The 27,548-nt window shown below is 33.9% G+C and overlaps 3 protein-coding genes across 5 annotated transcripts; 2 read left to right on the top strand and 1 right to left on the bottom strand.

Moving 5' to 3' along the window:
- Positions 1-3,324: 3,324 nt before the first annotated feature.
- On the top strand, positions 3,325-15,848 carry LOC130800314 (protein translocase subunit SecA, chloroplastic). Of its 2 annotated transcripts, none has more exons than XM_057663777.1 (20): positions 3,325-3,978; positions 4,068-4,140; positions 5,646-5,852; positions 6,645-6,748; positions 6,875-7,054; positions 7,237-7,455; positions 8,072-8,185; positions 8,266-8,379; positions 9,925-10,092; positions 10,380-10,555; positions 11,248-11,314; positions 11,406-11,552; positions 12,631-12,726; positions 12,802-12,870; positions 12,979-13,080; positions 13,154-13,405; positions 13,497-13,564; positions 13,964-14,081; positions 14,804-15,043; positions 15,416-15,848. In XM_057663777.1, the coding sequence occupies exons 1-20, from the start codon at positions 3,538-3,540 to the stop codon at positions 15,560-15,562; spliced, it is 3,102 nt and encodes a 1,033-aa protein (XP_057519760.1). In that variant the 5' UTR covers positions 3,325-3,537; the 3' UTR covers positions 15,563-15,848. The 2 variants fall into 2 exon arrangements, with proteins under 2 accessions (XP_057519760.1, XP_057519761.1); XM_057663778.1 differs by having other exon boundaries at positions 3,331-3,461.
- Positions 15,849-15,857: 9 nt separating this feature from the next.
- LOC130800316 (probable polygalacturonase) lies at positions 15,858-18,509 on the bottom strand. Of its 2 annotated transcripts, XM_057663782.1 has the most exons (6): positions 18,350-18,509; positions 17,794-18,132; positions 17,589-17,709; positions 17,329-17,503; positions 17,120-17,190; positions 15,858-16,735 (listed from the first exon to the last, which is right to left on the bottom strand). In XM_057663782.1, the coding sequence occupies exons 1-6, from the start codon at positions 18,383-18,385 to the stop codon at positions 16,101-16,103; spliced, it is 1,377 nt and encodes a 458-aa protein (XP_057519765.1). In that variant the 5' UTR covers positions 18,386-18,509; the 3' UTR covers positions 15,858-16,100. The 2 variants fall into 2 exon arrangements, with proteins under 2 accessions (XP_057519765.1, XP_057519764.1); XM_057663781.1 differs by lacking the exon at positions 18,350-18,509 and having other exon boundaries at positions 17,794-18,341.
- Positions 18,510-19,014: 505 nt separating this feature from the next.
- On the top strand, positions 19,015-26,051 carry LOC130800315 (meiosis-specific protein ASY3-like). Its single transcript, XM_057663779.1, has 10 exons — positions 19,015-19,704; positions 20,024-21,684; positions 21,789-21,927; positions 22,085-22,210; positions 22,294-22,357; positions 22,492-22,641; positions 22,718-22,776; positions 23,016-23,150; positions 23,784-23,875; positions 24,444-26,051. Exons 2-10 carry the CDS (start codon positions 20,035-20,037, stop codon positions 24,513-24,515), a joined length of 2,487 nt encoding a protein of 828 aa, XP_057519762.1. The 5' UTR covers positions 19,015-19,704; positions 20,024-20,034; the 3' UTR covers positions 24,516-26,051.
- Positions 26,052-27,548: the final 1,497 nt, after the last annotated feature.

Here is a 27,548-nt window from a genome sequence, read left to right as displayed (position 1 = left end):
GTTTTGAATTAATTAAAACGTACCTAAACAATAAAATCAAAATTTTAATAATATGTTACTTTTTGATATAAAAAAATTATACTTTATTTCTGTATTTTTAAAGTTAGTATACTACTCAAAAAAAAAAAAAAGAAAATTCTAACTGAAAAAAAAAATATAGCTATTAAAAAAATAGAAATATGCTCAGATTGATCTAAATATCAAACACGTTAAAAATGCAATACAAGTTACTTGATAATTTGATATGATGGTTCCCTTTCTAATAAGGAAAAAAAGTGTAATATACTCTCTCTTGTTCACATGCATTAAATGTGCCTCCTTTTTGTTTTAAATATTTTTAATGTATTAATTGAATTGTTAATAAATCTGATTATGTATAATTTAAAATAAAAATTCTAGAATGATTGACATATATAGAGTCAAAACACAAATGAAACATTTGGTCTAACAGAATAATATTTAATATCTTTATAATTGTACATAATTTAAAATACAATTTAAGAGTTTTCAATAAATATGTTATAACATAAATGAGATATTTGATCAGAATAGAAGTAAATATTATACTTACTACTCAATGCTTTTGCATGAGTATCAAAGATAAAACTAAAGGTTAATTTTCAAATAAAGAAACAATATAAAATAAGTGAAAGAATTCAAAATAAAAAATAATTTAATGATGCAAATTAAGAGGTAGAAATCCAATAATATTTAATAACCACCATAAACTTTTAATCAATAAATATTATTATTGTTTAGAATATAAGGAAATGACATAAATCGAAAATTGTATGAACAAATACTACATTATATGTTATATTTATAATTCGTAATACAATTTGAAGGAAAGATGCATAGTACCAATGTAAGCAAATGTGATACTTCAAATCAATAAAAAAATTAAGAAAATCGATCAAAGTTTATTTAAATATAAAAAAAACATAAAATTCTTTATTCTAAGAAGAATAACAAAGATTTTAAATCTGTAAAAGACTATTCTTTCAATAACCATAAAATCATAATTTAAAAAAAAATCCTTAATCAATTTCAACAAATAGTTTACAATGCCTTTCTGAGTTTGGTAGATAAATTATGACGGTGATGAAATTGAAACCCTAAACGTCAAATAATAAATTATATTTCTTTTTCAAAAAAAGCATCGTAAAATTCTAACAAACTCTCTACTATGCCCGCCCTTGGAATTTTAGGGATGCATTGTGATAATGGCAAAACTTATGAAAGAATTTGTGGGAGTACAAAGTAAAACAACCCTAAATTCCAAATTAAAAAATCATAATTTGCTAAAAATTCTACAAAAATAACATAAAAGAAAGAGATAAAAAAAAAAAATAAAAATAACTACTTACAATAATAATTTGCTAAAAATAATTATCTAGGAATTATTAAATTAAAAAATGAAAAAATAAACCTGATATTCAAAGGAAATATTTTATTTTGATTCTGGAGCATTAGAAGAAACTAAAGATGATACATTAAAAAAGATGGACTTATGTTATTATATAGAGTTGAAAACATTTGAGTAGGAATTGTTTCAAAATATCATGATGTTATCATAAAATCGTGTTTGGTAAAAACATGCGAAAACAAAAGAAAGAATTCTTGAGTTTTTCATTCTTAGTATTAGTATGTTGGCGGTTAATACAAAAAAAAATTTCCATGTTAATTTGTTTAAAAATAATCTATAATGAAATATATATATATATATATATATATATATATATATATATATATATATATATATATATATATATATATATATATATATATATCCCTTTCTAGATTATTATGTGATGAGTTTTTAACTTTAATTTCTGACACTAACGACCCGTTTGATACATGGTATTAGAGGGCGGTAATGGTAATAAAATTAAGTAATGAAAATTTTGGTTGTTTTGATACCTTCAATGGTAATGGATGGTAATAAAATAAGATAATGAAATTACCAAAAAGGGCCATTTTCATTACCATCAAACAACATGGTATTAGGCGGTAATGGTAATGAAGTATTACTGTGGTAATAAAATAAGGTAATGTTGTTTCGAGCTGAAGAAAAAAATAATGAAGAAAAAAAGGTAATGTATGTAATTATCCAAAAAAATATTATTATTAAAAAAAGAATCATTAGATAGAATAATTTAGATACAATAATGCTTTTAGATACAAATATACAATAATGAAACTAAAAGTCATTACCATTTTTTATTACTAACAACCAAATGCAATCAATGGAATATTATCTTCCATTACCATTCTTTAGTCATGCATACCAAACAAAAGAATCTTCATTACCAATTCTCATATCCGTTCCTTCATTACTATTGCCATTACAACATTTCATTCCTTCATTACCATCAACCAAACGGGCCGTAAAGGATTTTTCCGATTTAGGAATCGAGTTTGAATGGACACGACTTTGCGGAGGCCTGTGTTTTTGGTAAACAGTCTCGGGATAGTTATATATTGATAACAAATAATAATTAACAACATCAATAATAATATAAAGCTTATCATAGTAAAAATTATAATAACTTATACTATAATAACAACAACAACAACAACAATAATAATAATAATAATAATAAAATAATAATAATAATAATAATAATAATAATAATAATAATAATAAAAATAAAAATAATCTGATTTGAATTGTTTTTTAAATGTGATTTGAATTGCTTTGATCTTGACTAATTTGATTTTAATAGAAATAATTTTTTTATCATAGACTGGGTAGAGTAAAAGAAAGAAGTTAGTTCAGATTCGATCTCAAAATCACTTTGATAATAACAGTCAAACTGATACAAAACAAAATTCTAAATCTAAATAAAGAAAAAAAAAGAAAATTTCACGTGGTAACCATGAGGTATTAGGTTTTCCACGTGGTAACCAAATTTTTTTTGAAAATTCACGTGGTAACCTTCAGGTTTACCCAATTCACCTTTTTACCCAAAAGAAACTTTAATTTAGTTTAGTAAGAATAACTTTTTCTGTATGCCTATTTAACCTTTTTATTAGATCCCATTGCATTAGAAACTTATATTTTCGCCAAAACACAAACCCTAACTTGTCCATTGTGCTTGAAATGAATTTTTTTCTTCAAATTTCTAGGGTTTGAATTTTGGAAAAAAATTGATTTAGGAGAAAGATAGGAAAATTAAAATTTATATTTTGGCGGAAATATAATTTTTTTATGCAACGAGATATGATAAAAGAGTTAAATAGGCATACATAAAAAGTTATCCTAACCAAACTAACATTTTAAAACATTTTTAAATAGAAAGGTAAATTGGATAGACGTCAAACCAACCTTTGACTTGTTTCGGAAAAAAATCCAATAGTGAATAGCGGCCCTTATCCATATGTGTTCGGTACGTGGTCTATCCATGGCTTCTCTTAGCTACTGAATCAGCGCAAGAACTGGAGCTTTGTGGTCGTGCGAGGTAGAAAACCTTCATGCAACTCCATAATTGTTCATTACTTCAGTAAAATTCCATCACAAATTTCTTCTCTGTAATTATGGAATCCTCTCCAATGGCTTCTTCCCAAATTTCATCATCTTTCTGCACAATTTCTTCCTCATCAATCAATAACAACAAGAAACAACAACCAATCCATGGCGGAAACCTTCCTATTTCATTTACTTCTGTAGTTAATGGCGGTCGCCGTCTAATTTATCATCAAAATAATAATAATGGAAGAAGAGGGAGAAATCGAGTCGGATTATTGCAGGTGAAAGCGGCAACACAAAATGGATTGTTGAATTTGGGAAATATGTTGTTTAATTTCAAAGGCGGTGATTCTGCTGAATCAACAAGGCAGAAGTATTCTTCTATTGTTTCTCAAATTAATCAAATGGAACCACAAATTTCTGCGCTTTCTGATTCGCAATTAAGAGAGCGTACTGCTGTGCATCGTGAACGTGCTCTTTCTGGCGAATCGCTTGATTCTCTTCTTCCTGTATATTCTAATCGTTTTTATTTTGATCATTACTGTCTTTTTTCTTGTTTTAGGATGCTTTTGATTGGTGTTTTGTTTCGTTGATGTAGGAAGCTTTTGCTGTTGTCAGAGAGGCTTCCAAGAGGATTTTAGGGCTTCGTCCATTTGATGTTCAACTTATTGGTACTGCTTCTCCTTCGGTTGGTGCTCAAATTTTTGTAAATTAGTTTTATAGAGCTGTGATTCTTGTGTTAAATGGTTGTATTTACAGATGGATTACTTATAAGTCTCAAATGGATTTATTAAAATTAAAATTGAACTAAACTGAACTTTTCAACCACAATCGTTACAACTTAATCTTAATAGAAGTGACAATAAGTTGGGGGATAAGTTGTTTTTAGGGATGGCTTTTTTGAATAGGATGTTGGGTTGTTTTGTGGTTAACTTGCATATTGTGAGTTTTGTAGTTTGTGAAGTGAGTTTGTTGACTGTCTAGATAGAAGGATTTGAGGATATTTGGAAATATCAGGGAAACAGGGAGGGTAGGAAGGCGTGTTCGTCCTCCATTGCGTGGGACAACAATTGAGCTGGTTCATGGAAGGGAGACAAAGGATGCAAGTGCATTGTTGATTTCGGGATTTTTATTTTCCTTTTCCTAAGATTAAAGGTGTGTTTGGCAAATAATTTTTTGACCAGTTTTTTGGTTGACTTGTGGATTGCCATTTGGTCAAACAACTAAATAAATGTGTTTGTTAATGACTTCTACTTCTAAGCTAGCTGAAAAGCATAAGCTAATTTTAGGCCAAAATAAAAAACTTCTGCCTTTTTCATTAGCCTTTGGCTTTTTGGCTCACTTTGCTCTAATGAAAAACCAGCAAGCACCTAATTTTCACTAAACATCTCGCTTCTTTGTATCTGAGACTGAAACACGTAGACAACCCTCACAGGGATATTAAAAAACATTCATCTCCCAAATGTCATCCTCAAGTGAATTTTAATTCTAGTATATTTAGGAAGGGGAAGCAAGTAAGCAGCAAAGCTGAACTGCTTTATATTTCAGCTAAAATAAGCAAACATAAAAACTGAAAATAAGAAAAAAAACAAATTAATAAACAGCAACGTATAGTGCAGAATTTCATATAATTTCCAACAGTGAGACGAAATGAGAAACACAAGAAAAAACTATCCTCTTGTTTACTAAAGCTTTCTTATTTTCTTGTTCTTATTAGCTTTTTTTTAGATTTTAATAATTTGTATCTCATTCTCATAACAATGAATAAATATTAGAAGGGAACAAAATTTACAAAGACACAAATTTGTGTAGAAACAAAAAGTGGTAAGTCGAACAAGTACGTACTTCTATTAAAAAACTGTTATCAACTTGCCTTATCTTTGGCTTAAAAACTAACAAAAAAGTCAATGCTATCAGCTCGTCAAACAAGCCTACTGAATTAGTCAACAACCAACAACTAATTACCAAGCACCCCTAAATAACACAATCATAATTTCCTTCAAAATGTTGGGTTGGACCTTTGTGCTGATGTTTCTAGCCCTATCAGTCTTATGCTTCCACCCTAAAGAGGGGACATTTTTTTGTCTCATCATCACCTCAAATTAGATTTTGCCTTAGTTTAGTGTTTTTATTGTTTTCTCATTTTGAAAGGATAAAATAAATTGAGATTTTGCAGGAGGTATGGTACTACACAAGGGAGAAATAGCAGAAATGCGAACTGGAGAAGGCAAGACATTAGTTGCCATATTACCAGCCTATCTCAATGCCCTGACGGGTAAAGGAGTTCATGTTGTCACTGTTAATGATTATTTAGCTCGTCGAGACTGTGAGTGGGTTGGTCAAGTTCCCCGGTTTCTTGGTCTCAATGTTGGTCTTATACAGCGTAAGTGTTTCTCCTTTGTTTCAAATTTTGAGCGCTTGTTACATCTGTTTTGTTTGATATTACATACGGAGGGCCATATAAATCTTTGACCTCTGCCTTAAGATGTATGATAATTGGTATGCCTTGTTAAGTTTTCATGCTCCTGATATTGGATCTTCTGGAAATATCAATTCAATGTTATAGTGGGTCTTTTGAAGTTTTTACTCCTTGGTGTCAGTTGAGATCATGGAAAAATTAGCCGAAGTCGTTGAGGCCGTGGCACATAGTGGTGTTACGGCTCATTCACGGACATTACTCTGTGCATTTTTAACATGAAAAAAAAAGATTTTATCATTGTAATTCTTGAACATATATTTGATTTATAGTTCATAATAGGCCTTTTAGACCTTAATACACTTTATTTAAAAAGATAATAATGGGTAATATGTTGGAATAACACCATATAATGGTTATTACTCCATGATTTTAAATCACAAGTTACATGACAGGGCTTTGCGGTTGGGTTCGAAATGCGTTATTCTATGGTTGGGACTTAGGATATTCATTAGTGTATTCAAAAACAAATATTCAAACTTACTATGAAGTCCGTCATAAGTCATAGCTTTCTCAAGTTATAGACATACATAGGGGGTTTGATTAATTTTGTATGCTAAAATAGACATTGTGACCTCTGTTTCAGGGCGTCTTGAATATTTTGCTTTTGGCCTTTTGTGAGTTGTTTATTCTTGAAGGGCTGCATGTTATTAACATTTTTGCGCAACTGATGAATTTATTATCTATTCTGTTTCACAGAGAACATGACAAGTGAAGTAAGGAGGGAAAATTACTTATGTGACATCACATATGTCACTAATAGTGAGCTTGGATTTGATTTTTTGAGAGATAACCTTGCCACGGAAAGTAGCTTCTACAAATAGTTATTTAACAAAGTTATTGCCCTCATTTTGTCCATTTCATCTGTTGTACTTGCAAAAACTCCCTCAATGATACAGCTTTGCTAAATCTACTCTTGGATGTTGCAGAGTGTTGAAGAGCTCGTAATGAGGAGTTTCAATTTTTGTGTTATTGATGAGGTTGATTCTATACTTATTGATGAGGCCAGAACTCCTTTGATCATATCTGGACCTGCAGAGAAGCCTAGTGACCGCTACTACAAAGCTGCAAAAATTGCAGCCGCCTTTGAACGTGACATACACTATACAGTATGAATTCAAATTTAGTATTACCCTAATATTATGCAATGTTCCTTTCTTTTAGTTAGTGGAACAAGTTTCAATTTTCTGGTACTACTAGGTTGATGAGAAGCAGAAAACTGACTTATATAATTACTCTACAAGACCCTTTTAATCTGACTTGTCTATGCCATTGTGCTTACTTCTTCTAGGTTGATGAGAAGCAGAAATCAGTTTTACTCACAGAGCAGGGGTATCAAGATGCCGAAGAGATTCTTGAGGTTGAGGATTTATATGATCCCCGAGAGCAATGGGCACTATACATCCTGAATGCAATCAAGGCAAAAGAGCTATTTTTGAAAGACGTGAACTACATAATTCGTGGCAAAGAGATACTTATAGTGGATGAGTTCACTGGCCGCGTAATGCAGGTAACCAGAACTAGCATTAAGATATTGGAAAATACTTCATTTTGCAAAAGTTTAGCAGTAAGATCTTGGAATACGTAACTTGCAAACTATTCATGTTTTTGTTTTTCCATATTCTTCCGACCCTTTTCTTATGTTTGCTTGATGCCATGTGAGACCACTGCTTCATCAAGGGTAACTTGTTTTCCTCATTGACTTGACTTCTGTTTCTAAATGCTCTGAGCTGATCACTCCTACTGGTAGCATAAAAAACGGTGATCCTTTGTGCTCAGGAGAGTTGACTTGGAAATCTCACCTTTCGTATCCTGTTCTTTTCCACTCAACACGATTTGGCATCAATTTTTTTCTAGCTGGAGATGAACAACAGGATTACCTTACATAATTGCTCCCAAAATTAATCTATTGATATAGTTTTGACTCTTGTGGAATTGAGGAAAGCTTGTGTTTTAAAAGGGAAAATGTTGAAGGCTATGTTTTTTGATGCCAAAGTAGATGAACCAATGAAGTCATTTTGTTAATGCTATAGTGGATGCACTAATGAGGTTGCACACTTGAATTTTGTGACTCTTTGCTAATTCTTTAATGTTGTTTCTTTTTTTTTTTTGTGTGTGTGTGTAAGGGGAGGCGATGGAGTGATGGGCTTCACCAGGCAGTGGAAGCAAAAGAAGGTCTACCTATACAGAATGAAACAGTTACCTTGGCTTCCATTAGCTATCAGAACTTCTTTCTTCAGGTTTCTGCATCTCATGCTTGAACATTCTGTTAATTCTTCATGACCTTTATCAATCTTACAGCAGTCTTTCCCTTGTGTAGTTCCCAAAACTATGTGGGATGACTGGCACAGCAGCTACTGAAAGTGCAGAGTTTGAGAGTATATACAAGCTTAAAGTTACTACTGTTCCCACCAACAAACCCATGATACGAAAGGTATTTTCAATACTTCACTCCTTCACTTATCTTTATATATTTATTACGTTGACATCAATTCAATCCAAGAGGATAAAGTATTTTGCAAGAAATGTGGTGTTACTTCTGAGTGATTTTATTCTATTAAGGACATTTAGTTATTGTCTTTTTATACACCAATTAAATAAAAACTACCTTGAATCCGTAAATAATATCATCCTTTTCGTATGTAGGTTCTCTCTAAAAAATGACATGAAGCTTACTAAAATGGCATGCACTTGAGTAAAGCATTTAACTTTGTACATCGGGTGAGCTCAGGTGTAAAGCTATAAATCACAATGCTCTCCTCTTTACACACACAAACTTCCTAGTTCCTACATCTATGTTTATGGATGTTTGACTATAATGGGTTCCTCCTATTAGGATTTGACTTTCTGATGTAGCACTTTGCTTCTACCACAGGACTCAAGTGTAGGCCACTATGGCTACATGTCAGACTGTTTCCTGCATTTTAGTTTACTGCATTTATTTCAGAGCAGAGTTTGCTTCTCTATTTTGTGCTAACTCAAGTGGCAGCTGAGCTGGCTGATGTCATTGCTCAAGGGTTAAAATGTTGTTATTTCTGCTTTTGTTTTTGATCTTTAAGAAGCTATGTAGAAATCCGTGATGTAAATGGGATTGGACATTAGCTGATCGGTACCACTACCACCCCACAAGATTCATTAGATTTCTAGTGGTATTAGCATGTAAATTGCTTTCTGTGATTAGTCCTCCTTGAGCTTTTAATAGATAACTTGCATTCCTCGCTAAATTGCTTGGTTTAATGTAGGATAGTATAATTCTCGAGTTAAAATTTTGTGATGGAAAGAGCCAGATATTGTTTTGGGAGGTGATTCATTTTTCTTGTGATGGAATATTTGTTCCTCACACTTTTTCCCATCTTTTTTGGGATCAAGTAATAGTGATAATATATGCCAGATGAAACACCCCAAGGATGGATCACCCATGTATTGAAGGGATAAGGACTAAAAACACATAATATATCGAAAAAGATCAAGTGTTACTCAAAACCCTGCATTTGAACTCATGCTGTGCAGTAGCGTAAAAAACAGAATCCTACCCTAAGATATATCCCTCGACTTCTTTATTTCCATGTGGACCTTCAATGCTTACGGAAACAAGTTTTCTTGCTCCAACATTCTTCTTCTCAAGCAACAAGAACATTTTGTTCATGGCAAGTTTCACTGAACTTATCCCAATCAAAGCTACCCAAAAGGAGTTCAAGGACGGATCACAGATGGGTGAAAGTTAGTTAATAGACTTGCTTGCCATGGTATGGTTGGCGCTCCATGTGGGTGATAAAATCTGTTTCACTGCTGTACAGACTCCTTTCGGGAGATATTTTCCATTTTGAATATTGTAAAGAGAGAATTAAAAGAGTCCTTGTCTCATGAGTTATAGAATTTGAGTTACCTGGTAGCTGTAGAAACTAAACCTTTCTCAATGTCAATGCCTGCAGAGGTTATTTTTTTCCTAACTAGTTCTAAGTCCCTTCTGTCCTTGTAGGATGAATCGGATGTCGTTTTTAGGGCCACTGCAGGAAAATGGAGGGCAGTTGTAGTTGAAATATCAAGAATGCACAAGACAGGCCGACCAGTGCTTGTGGGAACAACAAGTGTTGAGCAGAGTGAGTCACTGTCTGAGCAACTACAGGAGGCTGGTATCGCTCATGAGGTAGCGTTTACCCAACATTGTTGGAGTCAGAACTTGCTGAACTTAACTAATGTATTTGTTGGAAAGGTCTGTTCTGCCCAACTTATTAGAGCTGATCTGAACTTAGTATAGCTGTGTGAAAGCGTAGGATGGGAAAACTTATCAGAATTGAACTGAACGAAACTTAAAAACCGAACTGAGCTTATTGGAGCTATAATGAGTTGGGCAGAACAGGTCCTACGTTCCTTGATATTGTTTGAGTAATTCCAATGACATTGACAGTAAATGATTTTTTGTGTTATGCGGAGATTCTCAATGCGAAACCTGAAAATGTCGAAAGAGAGGCAGAGATTGTGGCCCAAAGTGGTCGTTTTGGAGCAGTTACTATTGCTACAAATATGGCTGGTCGTGGAACAGACATCATTCTAGGGGGAAATCCTGAATTTATGGCTAGGCTGAAAATTTGTGAGATGCTTATGCCAAAGTACTACTTCGAAATCATGCTGTTAATTGGTGTTTGTGATTTATGGATTATATGTTCTTTTTACTTCAATATTTATCTTGAATATATTCTGAAAAGCTGAATAATGCTAGAAAAGTAGAAACATACGTCTTTTTGTAAAGAAAAAAAAATTTAGGGAAATTCCATGTGGTAACCTTGAGTTTTTGGCTTTTCCATGTAGTAGACAATAAATATACGTGGTGACCCCGAGTTTTCAACTTTTACATGTGGTCGACAAAATGTTAAATTTTTGGTTAAATTAAGTACTCATTACGACTGGATTACGAAGTATGTGGCCAATTACGGTGATTGCGGCCTTTGTATTCTGAAAATAAGTCATTATGTTCTTAAAAATAACATAATGTTAACAAAAACATTTCCCTTTTGACTACTAGTTAGAAAAGTCGGAAGCTTAAGTTCACCACGTGGATTAAAAAAATATTTGTCTATCATGTAGAAAAGCCGATAATTCAAGGTTACCACATGAAGTTTCCCAAAAATTTATATGAGTAGTGAAAATGTGCCTATTCTTTTGCACGGGTTTAGGTGAATGAAGAAATTTTGATGACTGTGTTCCAAATTTCTGTCCATGTAAATTCCACAACTCAGCAGTTCTTGATTTCAGTTACTTTCTTCTGCCCTTAATGCTAGTTCATACTCTCTGAATGCTGCAGGGTAGTTCGGTCAGGTGATGGAGGTTTTGTTTCCATAAAGAAGCCTCCTCCTACAAAAACTTGGAAGGTTTGATGTTGATTTTCTCACTATTGATGCTTTAAGGCTCATGTTAACTCTAATTTCATTACCCGTAGTTCTGGACTATTCTTTCTTGCAGGTAAAAGAAACTTTATTCCCATGCAAACTATCTCATGAGAACGCTAAATTGGTTGAAGAAGCTGTACAAATGGCGACAAAAACTTGGGGGCAGAAATCTTTAACTGAGCTTGAAGCAGAGGAACGTCTGTCTTATTCATGTGAAAAGGTAATGAAGCAGGTGGAGCATGACTGGGACCTCTTATTCAATGTTTCTAATACTTGATAAGTCATAAAATTTTGGCTTTGACCTGGTTGATTAACGTGATGAACTGAATCGGATTTGGTATTCTATCTTTAGGATCTAATTATGTCAAAATATGGGCCATTTGTGAGAACTTGCTATAACTCGTGAACCTTCCTAATAGGTCATTAGAATGGAGATGGCCCCCATTGTTACAGCTTGATAGTCTAAACTTGTTAAGTTTTACTGCGTCTTTTGCATGGTGATAAAAAGGCTTTGCTTCTCCATTGCCAGTGTGTATCCAGTGTTGCTTTGCTCCAATATGTAGCAATATATATCTTCATTGAAGAAGTTATTGTATTCATCTTCAGTAGTTTAATATACCAGTGATAACGAAGTTTGTAGAAAATTGTGTCATCTACTGGATGTTACTTATTCATCGCAAGTCCTAGTGTCCTATCTATTCGGAAAAAAAGTCCCTGTTCCATTTTTTAATTCTTTAAGCATGAGCTTTTTTGATGGAATAAAGCTATCTACTTCTCCGCCGTTTTGTAGAACTTCTGTCTCTAGACTCATATTCTCAATTTGAATGTTTGATTATCACCTTGTGTTCCAAGTCAAAGGTGTGGTGAGTATAGGGAGGTAACATGTTGAAGCCTTTGAACCATTTTACTCTATTGATGAAGAATAAAGAATGATTAGTGTGAGGCAGTATCGGAGTCTTTCTATTGCTAGACAAAGAGATTGCAATCCTGAATAAGAGATGCTAATGTCACGTTATACATAATTTTGCTCTAATGACGTTATAAGAAAAACTGATTTGGTTTATGAAATCTGTGTTACTCGTTCTTGTATACCCATTTCGGACATGGATACGTGTCCAAGCTTCCAATTTATTCTAGAATTCAAACCAAATTGAAGCGTCCTAGTGCCTGCTCATGTCTGAGTTTCAAGGATCCGACACGGGTACACAAGATAAAGTGAGAGTTTGAGCATCTATAAAATGAAATCAACATGCTTGAACTTATTTCAACTCAGGACTTTGATTGTGGGTAAATGTCAGGGTCCTGCACAGGATGAAGTCATTGCAAAACTCCGCCATGCTTTTTTGGAAATTGCTACAGAGTATAAGACTTACACAGACCAAGAGAAAAACAAGGTCGGCAAAAATCTTATATCTCAACTACAAGTTCTTTATGCAAATTGGATTTCTTTCAGCTACTTATTGTAACAGGTTGTGTCAGCTGGTGGGCTTCATGTCATTGGTACCGAACGCCATGAATCGCGTCGTATAGACAATCAGGTGACTTTCAAAGTCAAATAATTTGAGATAAGCTAATTTCTCTTTGCTCTTATTTGCAACGCTGCTAAAATTGCAATATTTTCTAAATGATTTCTTTTTTCTATCTAGTTACGTGGTCGAAGTGGCAGGCAAGGGGATCCAGGAAGTTCTCGCTTCTTTCTTAGCCTTGAAGATAATATATTTCGGATATTTGGTGGTGACCGAATTCAAGTATTTCCTGACTCTTGTCCCTATTTTCTTCAACTTTTATCATTTAGCTGACTATCTTATTTGGTATTTCTAGGGTTTGATGAGAGCTTTCAGAGTGGAAGACTTACCCATTGAGTCTAAAATGTTGACCAAAGCACTTGATGAGGCTCAGAGAAAAGTGGAAAATTATTTCTTCGATATAAGAAAGCAATTATTTGAGTATGATGAGGTTCTAAACAGCCAAAGAGATCGAGTGTATGCAGAGAGAAGGAGAGCTCTTGAGTCCGACAATCTTGATTCTCTTCTAATCGAGTATGCAGAGTTAACAATGGATGATATACTAGAGGTGACTAGACTCCTTGTTTGATTGTATACCAAAGCATTTGCTTTGTATTAGTTTTCTCCTATAATTCATTCACCGGCTGTTAATGGAACAGGCAAATATTGGTTCTGATGCCCCAAAGGAAAACTGGGATCTTGAAAAGCTCATTGCAAAACTTCAACAGTATGATTATTCTGCTCTGATACCATATATTTTAATTGATCGTTCTATCAATTATGCAGTACTTTGGTTCCCCTCAATTCTTTTTTAGCAATTGGATGTTCTTGTACTTCCTTTGACAAGGTTATTGGTTAATTTTAAACTCAACCAATACAGCTCATTCATTCTCTTATCAAATGGTTGAGCATGTCAAATAAAATTTTCTAAAGTGGTATCTGCAATTCTCAGTCATTTCTCATGTGTACATTGAGAAGTTTCCATTTTTGCACCTATTATTAACTGTTAAGTACTTCAATTTTTGCTATTTTATTCATTCGTTAATTTAGTTGTTAAGGTTACTAATTGTATCAAGCTCTTAGCTCTTGTAGATGGTACTATCTTTCTGACTGCTATCTGTTTTAGGTATTGCTATTTGTTAAATGATTTGACCCCACAGCTGCTCTCGGACAACTCTTCAACTTATGAAAATTTGCAAGATTACCTTCGTCGTCGTGGTCGTGAAGCGTATCTGCAGAAAAAGGTGTGTTGTTTTTTCTTCCTTCGAAACCTTTCCTAGCCTCTCTGTATTTTAGTTATGCATTTGGTGTTCTATTGTGTCGAGTTAAGAGTATTTTCTTCGGCTCCTCTTTCTTGACTTTGCATAAAAGGCTATTTAAGCCTCTTCCATCATGTGTAGCACTTAATGAGGAAAGGCATTCACGTTCACTGCCACATTAAAAGAGGCAAAGCACGAAATGGATTAACGTCATCATAAACTTCCATAAATTAAGTGCCATGATTCTTTTTCCCTTGTATCTTTCCAATACAAACAGTTAAACAAATCTGCATGTTTCCAGCAATCTTTGAGGAGCTAAGATGGACCTTAACGTATGCCAGTACCCCTCCATTCTAAACATCCTGATGTTTTGACTTTTTCCCTTCTGAAGGTGCCACTCTTATCATTTTTCAAGGAGCTTCCTTGCGCTCTTTTCACTAATATGACGTCTTTTATTTTATTTTATTTTTGGTTTTCTATATGCTTTCAAACTTCTACCGGCTTTCTGTATTTGGACATGTATGATGCTTTACGTGGGTTAGAGAGACGCTGCAGGTGGATTCTTTTGTGTTCCTAGAGATTTATTCTCAAAGTAGACACCTTATCCCTGTTGAAGCATGTGGATTCGGAATTGTGATATCCAACTTTTTTGGCATTTTATGTTTTGATTTAATTGCAGATTTAGATTTTGGTTCCATTTGTTTCAGGACATGGTAGAAAAACAAGCACCAGGCCTAATGAAGGAAGCAGAGCGATTTCTTATCTTGAGCAACATTGATCGCTTATGGAAAGAACATTTGCAGGCTATTAAATTTGTTCAGCAAGCTGTAAGCCTTCGTGGATATGCTCAAAGGGATCCACTCATAGAATACAAGCTTGAAGGCTACAATCTTTTCCTCGAAATGATGGCCCAAATCAGAAGAAATGTTATCTACGCTGTGTACCAGGTCCTTGTCTGAACTGATGATTGACTGCACTCTTATGTTTATCCAAACCCACTTCGGGTATCCTCCCCCTGGGAAGATCCCGTACAGTGTAACATAAATCCCAGCTAATTCGCTTTATGAACTCGCGTTTCGCTCAAAATGACCCAAAATAGCCTAAAATCGACCATAATTTGCTTTTTATCGATTTGTGATTTGCGATTTGCGATTTGCGAGAAAGTTAGTGAATCATGTGACACTGATCGGTAAATGTGCATTATTGATGGCACAAACATCCATATCTTTCTGTATAGTACTAAAGATGTAGCTTTTCCTGTGATGGAAACACTAAAGATCTCAATTTTCTAACACAATGGTTTTTCTATTTATTGGCAGTTTCAACCTGTGCTAGTGAACGATCAGGAGCAACAGCAGAAGGGAAAATCTAATGGCAGCGTAAAAAATAAAAGAACAGGTGACACAAATCCAAACCCAGCCAATCCTGTGGAATCCTCCTCATCGGCCAGTCCTCAGAATGCTTAGATGTTGCGGGTAAAGTACACATGCACCAGTGTTGCCCATCAATTAATCGCACGTCTCTTGTTTGTGGGGCTCCTTGTAGTTGGTTGCTTTCATTTTTCTGTATAGAAGTACCGAAACTATAGTCTACTTAGTCACCAACTACTATTATTGTAAACCACAAACTATTTTGCTGTATGAAATACAGATTTTAACCACAATCCAATTATTATAAGCACTGTAAAGAACCTCATCATTCGATCATTTTATATTTTTAAAAAGTTCAAGCAAAATATATATTTGCGCAAGACCCCGAAAATGTTCAAGATGGCTATGCCAAATTTAATAGTATCTCATTTCTTTCTTAGCATTCAAATAGAAACTATGACAGTTGTGTTCTAGATGCTAAAGTTAGATTACACACTTTATTGGTAGATATATTTGAGTGACCATATTCCAACCCAAGAAAACAGCACGTACTTATGAAAAACCTTTTTCCTGCATATATTCTCGAAAATGAGAAAAGGTGCTTCAATTAGTTGATCTCATCAGCACCTCGATGTTAGCGATAACAATCTGAGTAATGGTCTGGAAGTATGGACTCTCTTAACGGTTCACACACCGGTGGAGAAACCAAGTGCGAGTATCCTTGCACATACGAACAATTCCATGGCGGGTTTGAGGTGACGTTCAGAGTGACATTATATAAGTAAATACCAACAAACTCGTCCCCTTTTATGCCCTCGAATAGGCCAGCCACACTAATGTTATCTCCTACTACACCTTTGATCGTAATATTCTCGATCACAGGTAAGGCTTTTGGATCGTAACGCTCATCCGGATGTTCTCCAAACCGACTATTAAACCATACGGCTGTTGTTACATTCATTATCGACATATTTGATATGCAAACGTTTCTGACATACCCACCGCGTCCTGCAGATGTTCTAACCGTAATAGCTGTTTTGGTGTTATAAACAAAGAGATCTTCGACATAGATTTCAGATACTCCTCCAGACATTTCACTCCCAATTGTTATCCCCGAGCTTTGAGTTTCTCCTTGCAGCCTGTAGATGTTGATGTTCGTGCTTGGATGAGCAAAGGAGATCCCGTATTCATCCCACCCACTTTTGATTGCGACTAGATCGTCCCCAGTGCTAATGTTGCAATCTTCGATGCAAACTTCGTTTGAAGAATCTGGAAATGGGAAGTTATCAACATGAAGTGATAGGTTGTCAAAGTATATGAGGCCATTTAGTCGATTGTCACACAAAGGGCATGTTTGGCGCAAGAAAGGCGTAGGTAGTTGTTAGCCGTCTAAGTTTCTGTTAGTTGTGGGTAACTGTAGTTGTTGAAAAGAACGCAGAAAAAATATTTTAAAAAGTTACTTTTAATTTTGAAAACGCTACAAGTTGTGACATTTTGAAAACAACTACCTAGACCACTGAATGCTAACTAAACTGTTACGTTAGCGGTGAACTTTTTTTTAAAGTAGTGTTCTATGCTCATTAAACCACTAACAGCTATATAAACTGTTACGCCGAGCATGCCCAAAGTAGACCTCTAACACCAGATGCTCACCGGGATCAATACCATCTGTGTTGGGGGAATCATAAGGTGCACGAATCGTAAGATTTTGGATAACCACCTTGCTGCGCGAGGATTCGACAATCATAGTAAGGTTCAAAGGCAACAATCAAAATGATTATAGTAAAAGATACAATCATGGGATGAAATCATGAAAATTTCAATACACACCAGCAAAATATCTCATGGATCAGAGAACATACCTGCAATATATGGGGTGAATGTTCCAAAAGGGTGAGTTTAGAAAGGTCAAATTCGAGATGATTATGTCAGTCGAGTTGATAAATTCTATCAAGTGAGGCCGAGTGTAGTTAAGGGTCTTGTTACGAAACCAGCCCCACCAAATCTCGCCCTGACCATTTATTGTTCCGTTGTCACCTACACAGAATACTCGGTCAGGTCAAGTCTAGGATCATCAGTTCTAAACAAAGCTCAAAACCCGAAAGCTTGTTATTTCACGAACCAGTTAGAATGACATCCGTAATGTTGTGTCCATATATCAGACTCTGGTGTCGTCTGCCAGGCAATTCCCTGCCTCTCCCATAAGACGGTAAAGGATCTACGACAGGCCAATCATCCGAGTTCTGAAACATGTTATTTTGTTGTGTCCGAGTTATGATCAATATTGTGTACTAGTATCATTTCAAAGAGAGTAAATGCTGTACTACCGTAGATCCTAGTAAGGTCGCGTCTTTGTGAAACCATATTGTTAGATGACTAGTAAGGCTGAAACTTCCTGTCAACCATCGGCCAGGTGGGATGTAGAGCAAGGCACCATCCTTATCAGCAACATGATCAATAGCATTCTGAAAGGCTTTAGTATTGAGTGTGATGCCATCACCAACTGCCCCGAATTCAGTAATGGGGACGGAGTATGGACGAGGATGAGGGCGAGCTATTACGTTAGAACAGCTGCCACCCCTTGTCATAGGCCATGGCACAGCTACAACTTCTTGCCATAGGCTATGATCACCACATATTGCCACCAACCAAAACAAGATCATCAACTGTTGTTCAACTTTTCGGGTTAGTACATAATTTTGACAATCAAAAAGTGCATATGATGGGGCCTCAACCACCAGTTTAAGCTTTTGGTTGATTTGGGATATCGGCTCTGATACCATGTCAAGAAACCAACTCAATCAAAAGTTTAAGCTGATGGTTGAAGTTCCATGATATTTTATATACTCAAACAAGATAAAATGGATCATGACTTGCAATAACCTTTTTCTTCATTCTAATAAATGTAGCTAATTCCATTGGAGTGATAGAGCTTTGACATGGAGAAGCACTAATGTTGATTGTATAGACTATTGGTCCATGAATGATGGCTTAAGATTTTGGAAGAGTCATACAGAAGATAAAGAGAACAAGATAGATAGATAGATAAACTACAGCCCCATTTATTGAGGACCAGCAAGAGGAAAATGACAAGGCATTCTAACATGCCCATCAATAATGTTGCACATTGATTAATACATTAACAGCCCGTTTGGTTAATAGTACTAAATGGTGGCAATGGGAACGATTTATAGTGTAAAATTTCATCAAAAGTTCCATGTCATTCCCGTGGTGACGAAACTTTGATAAAAAATAATTTTTTTGTTTATAAATTTCCAATACCACCTAATACCACCTCTCTCAATGATAATGTATTGGAATGAATTTTAAGAAGAAAATGAGGTGATTGAAATTGGACAAATATGGTCATCAAGATAGCCAAAAGATTTGTCAACCAAATTACACTTATTTCATTCGCATTACCACCGTTTAATACCATCAGGCGATAAGGTTTGTTTCTGATCACGTACAGGCTACAGGAAGATCACTTTCTCTCCCCTCTTGCCTATATGAAATTAACCTTACCTGGAAATTAATAAAAGAACACAAACTTTTAATTGCGCATTCATGATGTGTACATGCATGATTAAATTAAGTGGGGTTGTAAGGTAAATATTACAAGTTCCATGCAAAAAATAATATTAGAATTAAGATTTACATTTTAATAATTCAAACTGTGATATATTAGTTTAATATCTACCTCTTTTTTGATTATGGGCATTTTTATTAGAGTATATGCTAAATACTAATAAATACTCTATATTTTGTATCTTTTTTAATGTTGTTTTGATCAAAACTATGAAAAAAGTTTTTGTAACATATTTTTTAAAAGAAAAAAAGTTTCATTTCATAGCAATATTTTCTCCTTGATTAAACACAAATTAAATTAATGAGATATTTTTAATATGAGATAAAATTGAGAGAATTAAATCTTGGCGTCAGCCCAAACAATTTTCAACCCAATACTCTTTTTACTTAAAACAAAATCCTATTCTTTTCTACTTTTGAAAACAGCAGCATGTACCATTTGAAGTTTCAATGCTGGCGGGAACAACCAGATAAGCAGAATAAGCTACAAGGAAAATTGAACTTCTACGAACACAGTTTCATTTCGATCACCATTTCTGCTTGAAAATCTATCTACTTTCTTTCTAATTCCAGCTAAATTTATGTTTTCGTTGAACAAACGCGATTAATTCCTTGCAGATTACGACTTTATCGTGCACTATTCGATCAAGGTATGCAAATTAGTTTCACAAAGCTTTAATTTTATAGTAGACGTAGTTTTTTTTTTTTCAGTCATCATAATTAATACGCGAATTTATGTTAGTTGTAGTTTGAGTATACTTGTCGAATTCTACCGATTATTTGTATTTTGTATCAATTATTCATTTTTGAAGTAATTATTATTCATTTGTCATATCTTGTTTGGATTGCATTTATGTTGAATATTATAACAAACAGTTGAAGTTGCTATTTTAATTAGTTAAAGTTGTTTTATTTTCACAATTAGGGTTTTGTAATTTGTTGAAAGAAATGAAATTCCTAATTTTGCAGGTTAGGGTAGGATGAGTTGTTATATTAGCTCTGGGTGTAATAATCAACCATGTAGTCAATCTCAGAAGGTGTCGATTGGGATAGTTGTTGATTCAGTTGCGAAATCTCATCGCGATTATATGAAAGATGCACAAAATCATTGTGATCAGAGAAAAGTGAAGGCTTCTACTTCTACTATGACTAAATGTGGAAATGATGTTGATGGTTCTGTGAGGGTTTCAACTGCATTGTTCGGTACTAAGTTGGAAATGAAAAGGTCTGGTTATGGTGTAAACCCTACATCTAGACCAGCTTCTAGTAGTTTATATGTAGAGAAACCAACACGTATAACACAGTCCTTTACGAATCAAGCAATGCCGGAATGTGGTATTGGCAACAAGACAGAAGGTCATCCAACTTCTGAGAAAGAAAATGAACGGGTATTTATGGAAGATAAACCTCAGAAATTTTCAGGTGCACCTAACCTGCAAGTTTGCTACGAAGGCAACGAAATGGAGGATAGAAGCAGGGAAACATTGAGGATGAAGTTGCGTGAGATATTGGGAACTGGTGACAAGATGTTTGGTGATCGAAAGACTCCTGAAGTAGATATGAATGCGATGACGAAGAAGGAAACTGAAAAGGGTAAAACCAATTTCAAGCCGTGGCAGAATTCTGATACTATAGAAACTGATTCGGAGAATGCAGACTCGAAGTTTAGGAAACCTGTGACTCGTTCTCTTACCAGGAGGGCCACATTGGCTAAGAAGCAACCAAGGAACATAAAGACCAAGTCTATATCACGTGAAAAAGGACATGTGAGCGCTAATATCTTCTCTTTTGCTGAAAAATCTACAATTTCTACGCCTTGTTCTGTTAAACGAGTCTGCTTGATAGCTGAGAAAAATGACTCCAAACAGAGTTTTGGAATCAATGCATGGGGCAAGTTATTTTCTGTAAAAAACTTGAGAAACATCATGCCTGAGATGAATGGGTGTGAAAACGCACAGCCAGCTGAGGAATTAGGTGGTAGTGGTATAAAACCTGCTAAGCATGCTGGTCTTGATGGGAATTTTGAACCTGAAGATGCTTATCAGGACTTAACTTTTGGCCGCTCTCCTGTCACCAGAGAGACAAGTCAGTTTCCCTTGCCAGCACCACAGGGAAAGTTGGAGCATCTTGAACAATTTCGAGTCCACATTGATGATGCTTTGAACCAATTCCCAGTGCAAAATGCGGCTGATTCAAACCATTCTCCTGTGCACAATGTGGATAAATTGAACCAATTTTTAGTGCACAATGTTAATGATTTGAACCAATCCCCGGCGCAAAATGTGACTGATTTGAACCATTCTCCAGTGTACAATGTGGATAAATTGAACCAACTTCCCGTGCACAATGTTGATGATTTGAACCAATCCCCAGTGCAAAATGTAACTGATCTGAACCATTCTCCAGTGCACAATGTGGATGATTTGAACCAATCTCCAGTCCACCATGTTAATAATTCAAACAGTCAGAGGTTTAATGTGACAACAGATGCACTATACTCTCCCATGTATTCATTGACAAATGATAAGAAGGGTTTCCATGAATCTATGCAACAAGAGGGAGGAGCAGGTCTTAAAGATAAATGTTGTACTCCTAGTACATCATCAGAGACGGAGATTTCTGAATGTTCTGTGAGAACACAAATATTACATCCTTTCTAAGTTTTTCTTGACCAACCGTTTTTCATGCGTGCATCAATCAAGTCTTATCAGTCCCTTGTCCGCTGATTTTTTAGGATGATGCGGAGAAACTTGAAGACATCCCATCTAGTACCTTAAATCCATCCTCAGAAGAAAACAATGCTGGAAATCAGCTGTGTACACCGATGAGAAGAGAGCTTGATAGCACTGAGGAAGTTTCATCTGCTATGAAAGGTTGACCCTCTTCTTTGTTTATTGCTTACACATGCTCCTTCATACATTAGGGTGATCATAAATTTGATGATAAATCGACTATTGATCTGCTTTTGCTTTCTTTTTACATGTTTGATTTTTTTTTATGAAAGTTGGACATTTTTGGCTGCTTATTCAGAAATAGATGATGTCCACGCTTCTCCAGAGATCAGATTTGTGGGAAAGCATATGCTTTTCCACAGCAAACGGCAACACAACCATGGTGTTGACTTTGATGATCTGAGTCCCACCTTGACTCCAAAATGTAACACTCAATTTTTATGTCTTTCTATTTTAGTGGCATTCACCTTTTGGATTTCACTTAACTTAATTGTTATGAGTTGTCAGTGAGTCGATATGTTGATGATGAGTTGATGGGCTGTGAAGAAAGTCAAGAGGACGGAATGGAAAGGTTATAATTTTCCTTTAATCTTCTCATTCTAGACGCGAGATTTTTATTGGAAAATACAGTTACAGATCTCCTTCCACCCTAACGTACTAGACTGCAACTATGTGTTGATGCTACTTTTTTTGGTGGTATTTCAGAGTGGTTTCTTTGCTAGGTTTGGCTTTAGAAAAGATTAAGAACAAAGTGATGTCAGTGACAAACAGAAAATGCTCAGAGATACTGGTGTCTGCTGTCGAAGAAATACATTCGGAACTACAAAGTGTTGATTCTCAAATTCAGACTGATTTGTGGGTACTCTCAACATGTGAAATTGATTATCATGCATTTTTTGTATCTTTGATGTGATTTTTATTTATGTTTCAGAGGAAAACTGACAGACATCAAAACTGCTAAAAGAAAACAATTGGAGACAAGACTTCAAGGTGATAGTTCCTTTGATGAAATTTCAAGTAACTCATCAGCTTACTAATTTTTGAGATTAAACTTCAGATTGCAATTCATTTTATGATGGTCTTTTTCCTATTAGTCAAAACTAGCTACGTTATAGCTGCGTTTATATAAATCCTGCCAGATCTGTTGGCATTTTCAAATAATTGGTAAAATAGTTTCCGTCTATCCTTGTGACTGTCCTAGCCTATCTGACTAGTGGTTTGTAAAGCAGAACAAACAGAACACTTGACAGCTATGCATGAAAAGTTCAAAGAAGAGATTAGCCACTACCTTCACGATTGCCAAGGTGCTATGGAAGGGATGAAGGAATATCATTTCGAATTACAAGGAGCTATTAAAAAGCAAAGTATGACAATTTTGTTTTCACAGAATTCCTTGCATATTTGAGCTTGTCTTTGAAATATCTGTTGCTATTGTCTACTTGAGTTTTTTTTTTAACATAGAATCTCGTTTTGATATGTCAGTTGTTTCCGATTCATCCATTGATTCCTTTTGTGAAATTTGTGTACTATGACAACATTACAGTCTGCAGTGTTTCAATTATGTTACAATCTTGAAAATTTTATAGTTAAAACCATCAATTTAGATCGAATGGTTGGGGTGGAACACCTGAAATTAGATCATACATTTTTGAGTTGAACACACAGAAAAGCTCATTGCTTTTTTCTGCCTGTGTTTTGAGTAGCTTACCTATATGCAATCACCAGAGCAGTTCCAATTGCTTTTACAGCTAAGATTCATTTGCATACGCACAATTGAATAAAGGCCACTAATTATAGTTGTTTTTATCTTTTTATTTTAGCTGGTTGGAAGTTTGAAGTTCATTGACTTCTCTAAAAGATGCTCAATGGCCTTCGAACTTAGATTAGGGGAAACATTTTCAACATGAGAAAACTTGCATGTGGATTTTACAATGATAACTTCAGAAGTTAAATACTCTGCTGTACACTGATGTCTAAAAAAACTTTTTCTTTGTCAGAGACATTACATAGGAAGCTTCTTTTGCAAACGGAAGCAGCAGTAGAGACACATCTCAGTGATGCACAAAGACAGATCAAGTTTGTTCGTAAGGTAAGCCTAGATGATCCAGCCGCATACTACCTTCATCTGGAGAGAAATTTACATATACTTTTTTAATGTTCCCCTAATAGGCTCATATTCTCCTAAAACTGCAAGTTTTGTGATTAATTAAAATCTTCACGAAGATTTAGCGATGGGAGGAATGGGATTTGGGAATGATCCACCTAATATCAGTCTTTTACTCTTTTTGGTAAATATGTGTCGAGTAAATTATGAAGGGGGGAAATGGGTCACAACACTGGTTTTCGACAAAGCAACTAAATTTCCTACTCAATGCATTATGTATCTGAACATGCTGTTTGCAACATTCGGAACACCAATCTCCGAGCGAAGTATTGAAGTATTAGCCTCAGACATATTGATCATTTTTTGAGAGCTCACACTTCCAAGTTCCAATTTCCAAGCTATTGTCGTTGCAACAAGGAGGTTGCTTTGCAGCTAACTCTAACTCCGACTCTTAGCCTCTAACCTATGACATCCACTGTATACTTTCCTATGATATATGAATGCCTTCTTTCTTGATCTCCATAACATAGATCGATTTTCTAATTTGTTGCAGTTGGGAAAGCAGAAGATGGAGCAGTTGCAAGTCGTCATTGCAGAATGTCTGAAAGATCAAATCACCTATTGACTAGTGAACTACGTATATCTTGTGTAAAATAGCTGGATATCTTCTCATGCTGGGGCATATTGTAAGCTTTTTTCTGAACTGTTCAAATGTGCTATGCCCTGCTCTTGTTTTTTCTGCTCGTGGCTCGAACTTCCTGTTAACATTTACACTAATGCTATGTAAGGGAAGAAAATGGAGTGAAAGGAAAATAGGGAAAATGGAGGATATTTTCTTCATTTGGAGGGAAGAAAATTAGAGGGGAGAACTTTGCAAACAAATCTTCGAACATTCAAAAATTTTGGAAGGAAAAAAAATGTCCAAATATACACTAAAATGTTTTTTGAATTAATTGGAGTAGGTATGATTTTAAATTTTTTAGGGTCAGGCAAATAATTTATGGTCCAGTCTTAAAAAATTATAAGCAAAATCTCAAAAAAAAAAACTGATAAAATTTTTTATAAAGTCGAGTTAGACTTAACCCTTTCTATTTAATATGTAGTCCATCCAGATGTTGAGGCCCATGGGAAAATTCACATCACATTTTCTAGATGTAAGAAACTAAGTTTTAGATGATTTGAAGAATCATAGAAGTTCAATTCTCATTTTCTATATAAATGATTATTTTCCTTTTCTTCCCTCTACAAGAATTCATCTTACCCCATAATCAATTTAGATAGACAAATCAATGATAATTATTGATAAAGATATTAGGTAATGACATGTAAGCCCATTTTTAAGCATAATCGAAATAATAAGCAGAAAATAAATAAGGTAGAAGGATCATGAGTTAAATATTAGTTAAAAAAATTTCTTCGACCTCTATGATAAAAATTTTATTATTTGTCCATACACGCCTATAAAAATTATCTTACACCTTAATAAATCAATAATAGTTATCAATAAAGATATTGGATCTTGACATGTTATATATACCCCATTTTTATAACCTTAATCAATATGATGAGTGGAAAACAATGTAACATAGCATCAACCAATGTAATAATCACTAATGAAATTCTATTCTTTATTTGGATTCTCTTTATTTGTATGGGCATAAATATGAGTTGTATGTAACCTACACCTCAAACTTTCTGTCTCAGCGTAAATTAATAGCATAATATGCTAATTAATTTTTATGTCACATCATTCATGTGATAAATAAACAAAGACAAAAATACAAATGCTCACAAACAAAGTTAGCCACTTGTTCTTCTCGAATAAAAACCAAATATTATTCCATTCCATATAGAAATTAATTAATTCAGCACGTAGCTAATAATATAATCCTAATTCGAGTTAAATATATAATCAAATCAACAAAGATATATTTTCTATCTATTTATTAATATCTTATTCAATACTTATAATGTAGTAAAATTAAAAGAACCGATAAAAAATCTAATAACATTGTAAGCATAAATATAAAGTAATATACTCCCACTATTATTATAGTACTAGTAGTATTAAAGAGCTTAATTATATTCAAAGGTGTCATTGTGACCGTCCATTTAGAATGTGCATGAAACATGTGAGTCAAATATTCTAGGCCCGCTATTCGGTTAACGTGCCAGAACCATCTTGCTAGTACTACTGCAGGAAATGAATCATAACAATTGGACAAAAAAAATAAATATTTTTCTAATTGATCACTTTGAAATTATAAATAATCATTTAAAAATTTTACTTTAAGATTATAATTAATTATTTTAATAATATAATAAGTGATTATATAAAGTTTAAGTGATCACTTTAACATGTAAATATATATTGAGTCAATCCAATAAAAATAATTTTACTGTAAAATCGTCTTATTTGAAAATTTATAAAAAATTATAATTTAAGAGATCGTACCTTTTTTTTTCATTAAGAAATTTGGTCCAATTTTAAATACATGGTGGGATATGGAAAATTTCAGGCCCCAATTTACATCCGCCAATGGTTATAGTCATTTTAAACAAAACATAAATATACGTAGCTGATTCATAAATTTATGGGAGTATTCATTAGAAAACATATACAAACATGCTAACAAACATCTAATATAAACAAATAGCTAGTGAAAATTCTAATTTTAAAACTAATCTCATAAGTCGTAATTACTAAGAAAAATACAAAATTAGTGGGTGATTTTTTTCAATGATGTTGATAGATAAATAAACAAAACAATGCACATATTCATGTGAAAAATTGAAATTATTTTTTACTCAAGTTAAGTAATGTCAAACAAATCAAATTCTCTTAAAAATTTTTTATTATCTGTTATGGTCTATCTAGGATTGAGATTAAGTGAAAAAAACAATTTACTCAAAGTCTATCAGCAGTTTAGTTTCTTTTATTAATGAGAACTAAGTTTCTCTAATATATTAATTACGATAAAAAACAATTTTGAAAAAATAACAAATATCACAAAATCTAAGCCATTTTAGACTTGCATGAAAAAAAGAGAACTTACATATTGATTCTACTTTGATAGTACAATAAAAAAAAAATTTCAAAATTTAGAGTGCAAATTTTAGATAAATTTAGCATTACTTTGAACAAAAATAGGAAATTATATCAAATTAGATGACATGACCATTTTTTTAAATAACAAAAATGTTTTTTTTACATGTTAACAAGTGTTTTTTTTAAAAGCATTTCAATGTCAAATGTTTATTATTTAACTTTTTTGAAATTACATAGTAAGTTAAAAAGAGTTGAGGGGCTACATAAGAATAAACCTTAAAAATGAATCCAAAAAAGTAATACTTACAATACTCAAAACAACAACTCGTCTTTTATAAGACTGTTTCACAGTGAGACGACATTAAAACAAAAATTTTATAAGCTAAAAATTTTTATTATTAAACTATTTAACTTAAGTTTAAGACATATTTCCTCCGTTCCGTTTTAGTTGCAACATAAGGATTTTTCATGCGGTTCAATGCACTAATTTCATCCTTAATATCTCTAATTATGTATAATAAAAAATTATAAAAACTTGATATTAATATTTTTTACACTGAGACAAATCAAATAAGAACCCACTTTTGACTATGTTTTAACTTATAAATT

Source organism: Amaranthus tricolor, chromosome 14, assembly GCF_026212465.1.
Source record: "Amaranthus tricolor cultivar Red isolate AtriRed21 chromosome 14, ASM2621246v1, whole genome shotgun sequence".
Lineage (NCBI taxonomy): Eukaryota > Viridiplantae > Streptophyta > Magnoliopsida > Caryophyllales > Amaranthaceae > Amaranthus > Amaranthus tricolor.
Note: the sequence above shows the minus strand (reverse complement) of the source record. Positions and strands in the feature narration are given on the sequence as shown.

Bases quoted from the DNA above. Each gene is read 5' to 3' on its own strand.
- LOC130800316 (XM_057663781.1), bottom strand. From the start codon at position 18,249: ATGGTATCAGAGCCGATATCCCAAATCAACCAAAAGCTTAAACTGGTG. The intron at 17,710-17,793 runs GTAGTACAGCAT...AACATGTTTCAG, and splicing joins CGACCTTACTAGGATCTACG to AACTCGGATGATTGGCCTGT. The intron at 17,504-17,588 runs GTTCGTGAAATA...TATTCTGTGTAG, and splicing joins TACGGATGTCATTCTAACTG to GTGACAACGGAACAATAAAT.
- LOC130800314 (XM_057663777.1), top strand. From the start codon at position 3,538: ATGGAATCCTCTCCAATGGCTTCTTCCCAAATTTCATCATCTTTCTGC. The intron at 4,141-5,645 runs GTACTGCTTCTC...GAGATTTTGCAG, and splicing joins ATTTGATGTTCAACTTATTG to GAGGTATGGTACTACACAAG. The intron at 8,380-9,924 runs GTATTTTCAATA...CTGTCCTTGTAG, and splicing joins ACAAACCCATGATACGAAAG to GATGAATCGGATGTCGTTTT.
- LOC130800315 (XM_057663779.1), top strand. From the start codon at position 20,035: ATGAGTTGTTATATTAGCTCTGGGTGTAATAATCAACCATGTAGTCAA. The intron at 21,685-21,788 runs GTGAGAACACAA...CTGATTTTTTAG, and splicing joins CGGAGATTTCTGAATGTTCT to GATGATGCGGAGAAACTTGA. The intron at 21,928-22,084 runs GTTGACCCTCTT...CTGCTTATTCAG, and splicing joins AGTTTCATCTGCTATGAAAG to AAATAGATGATGTCCACGCT.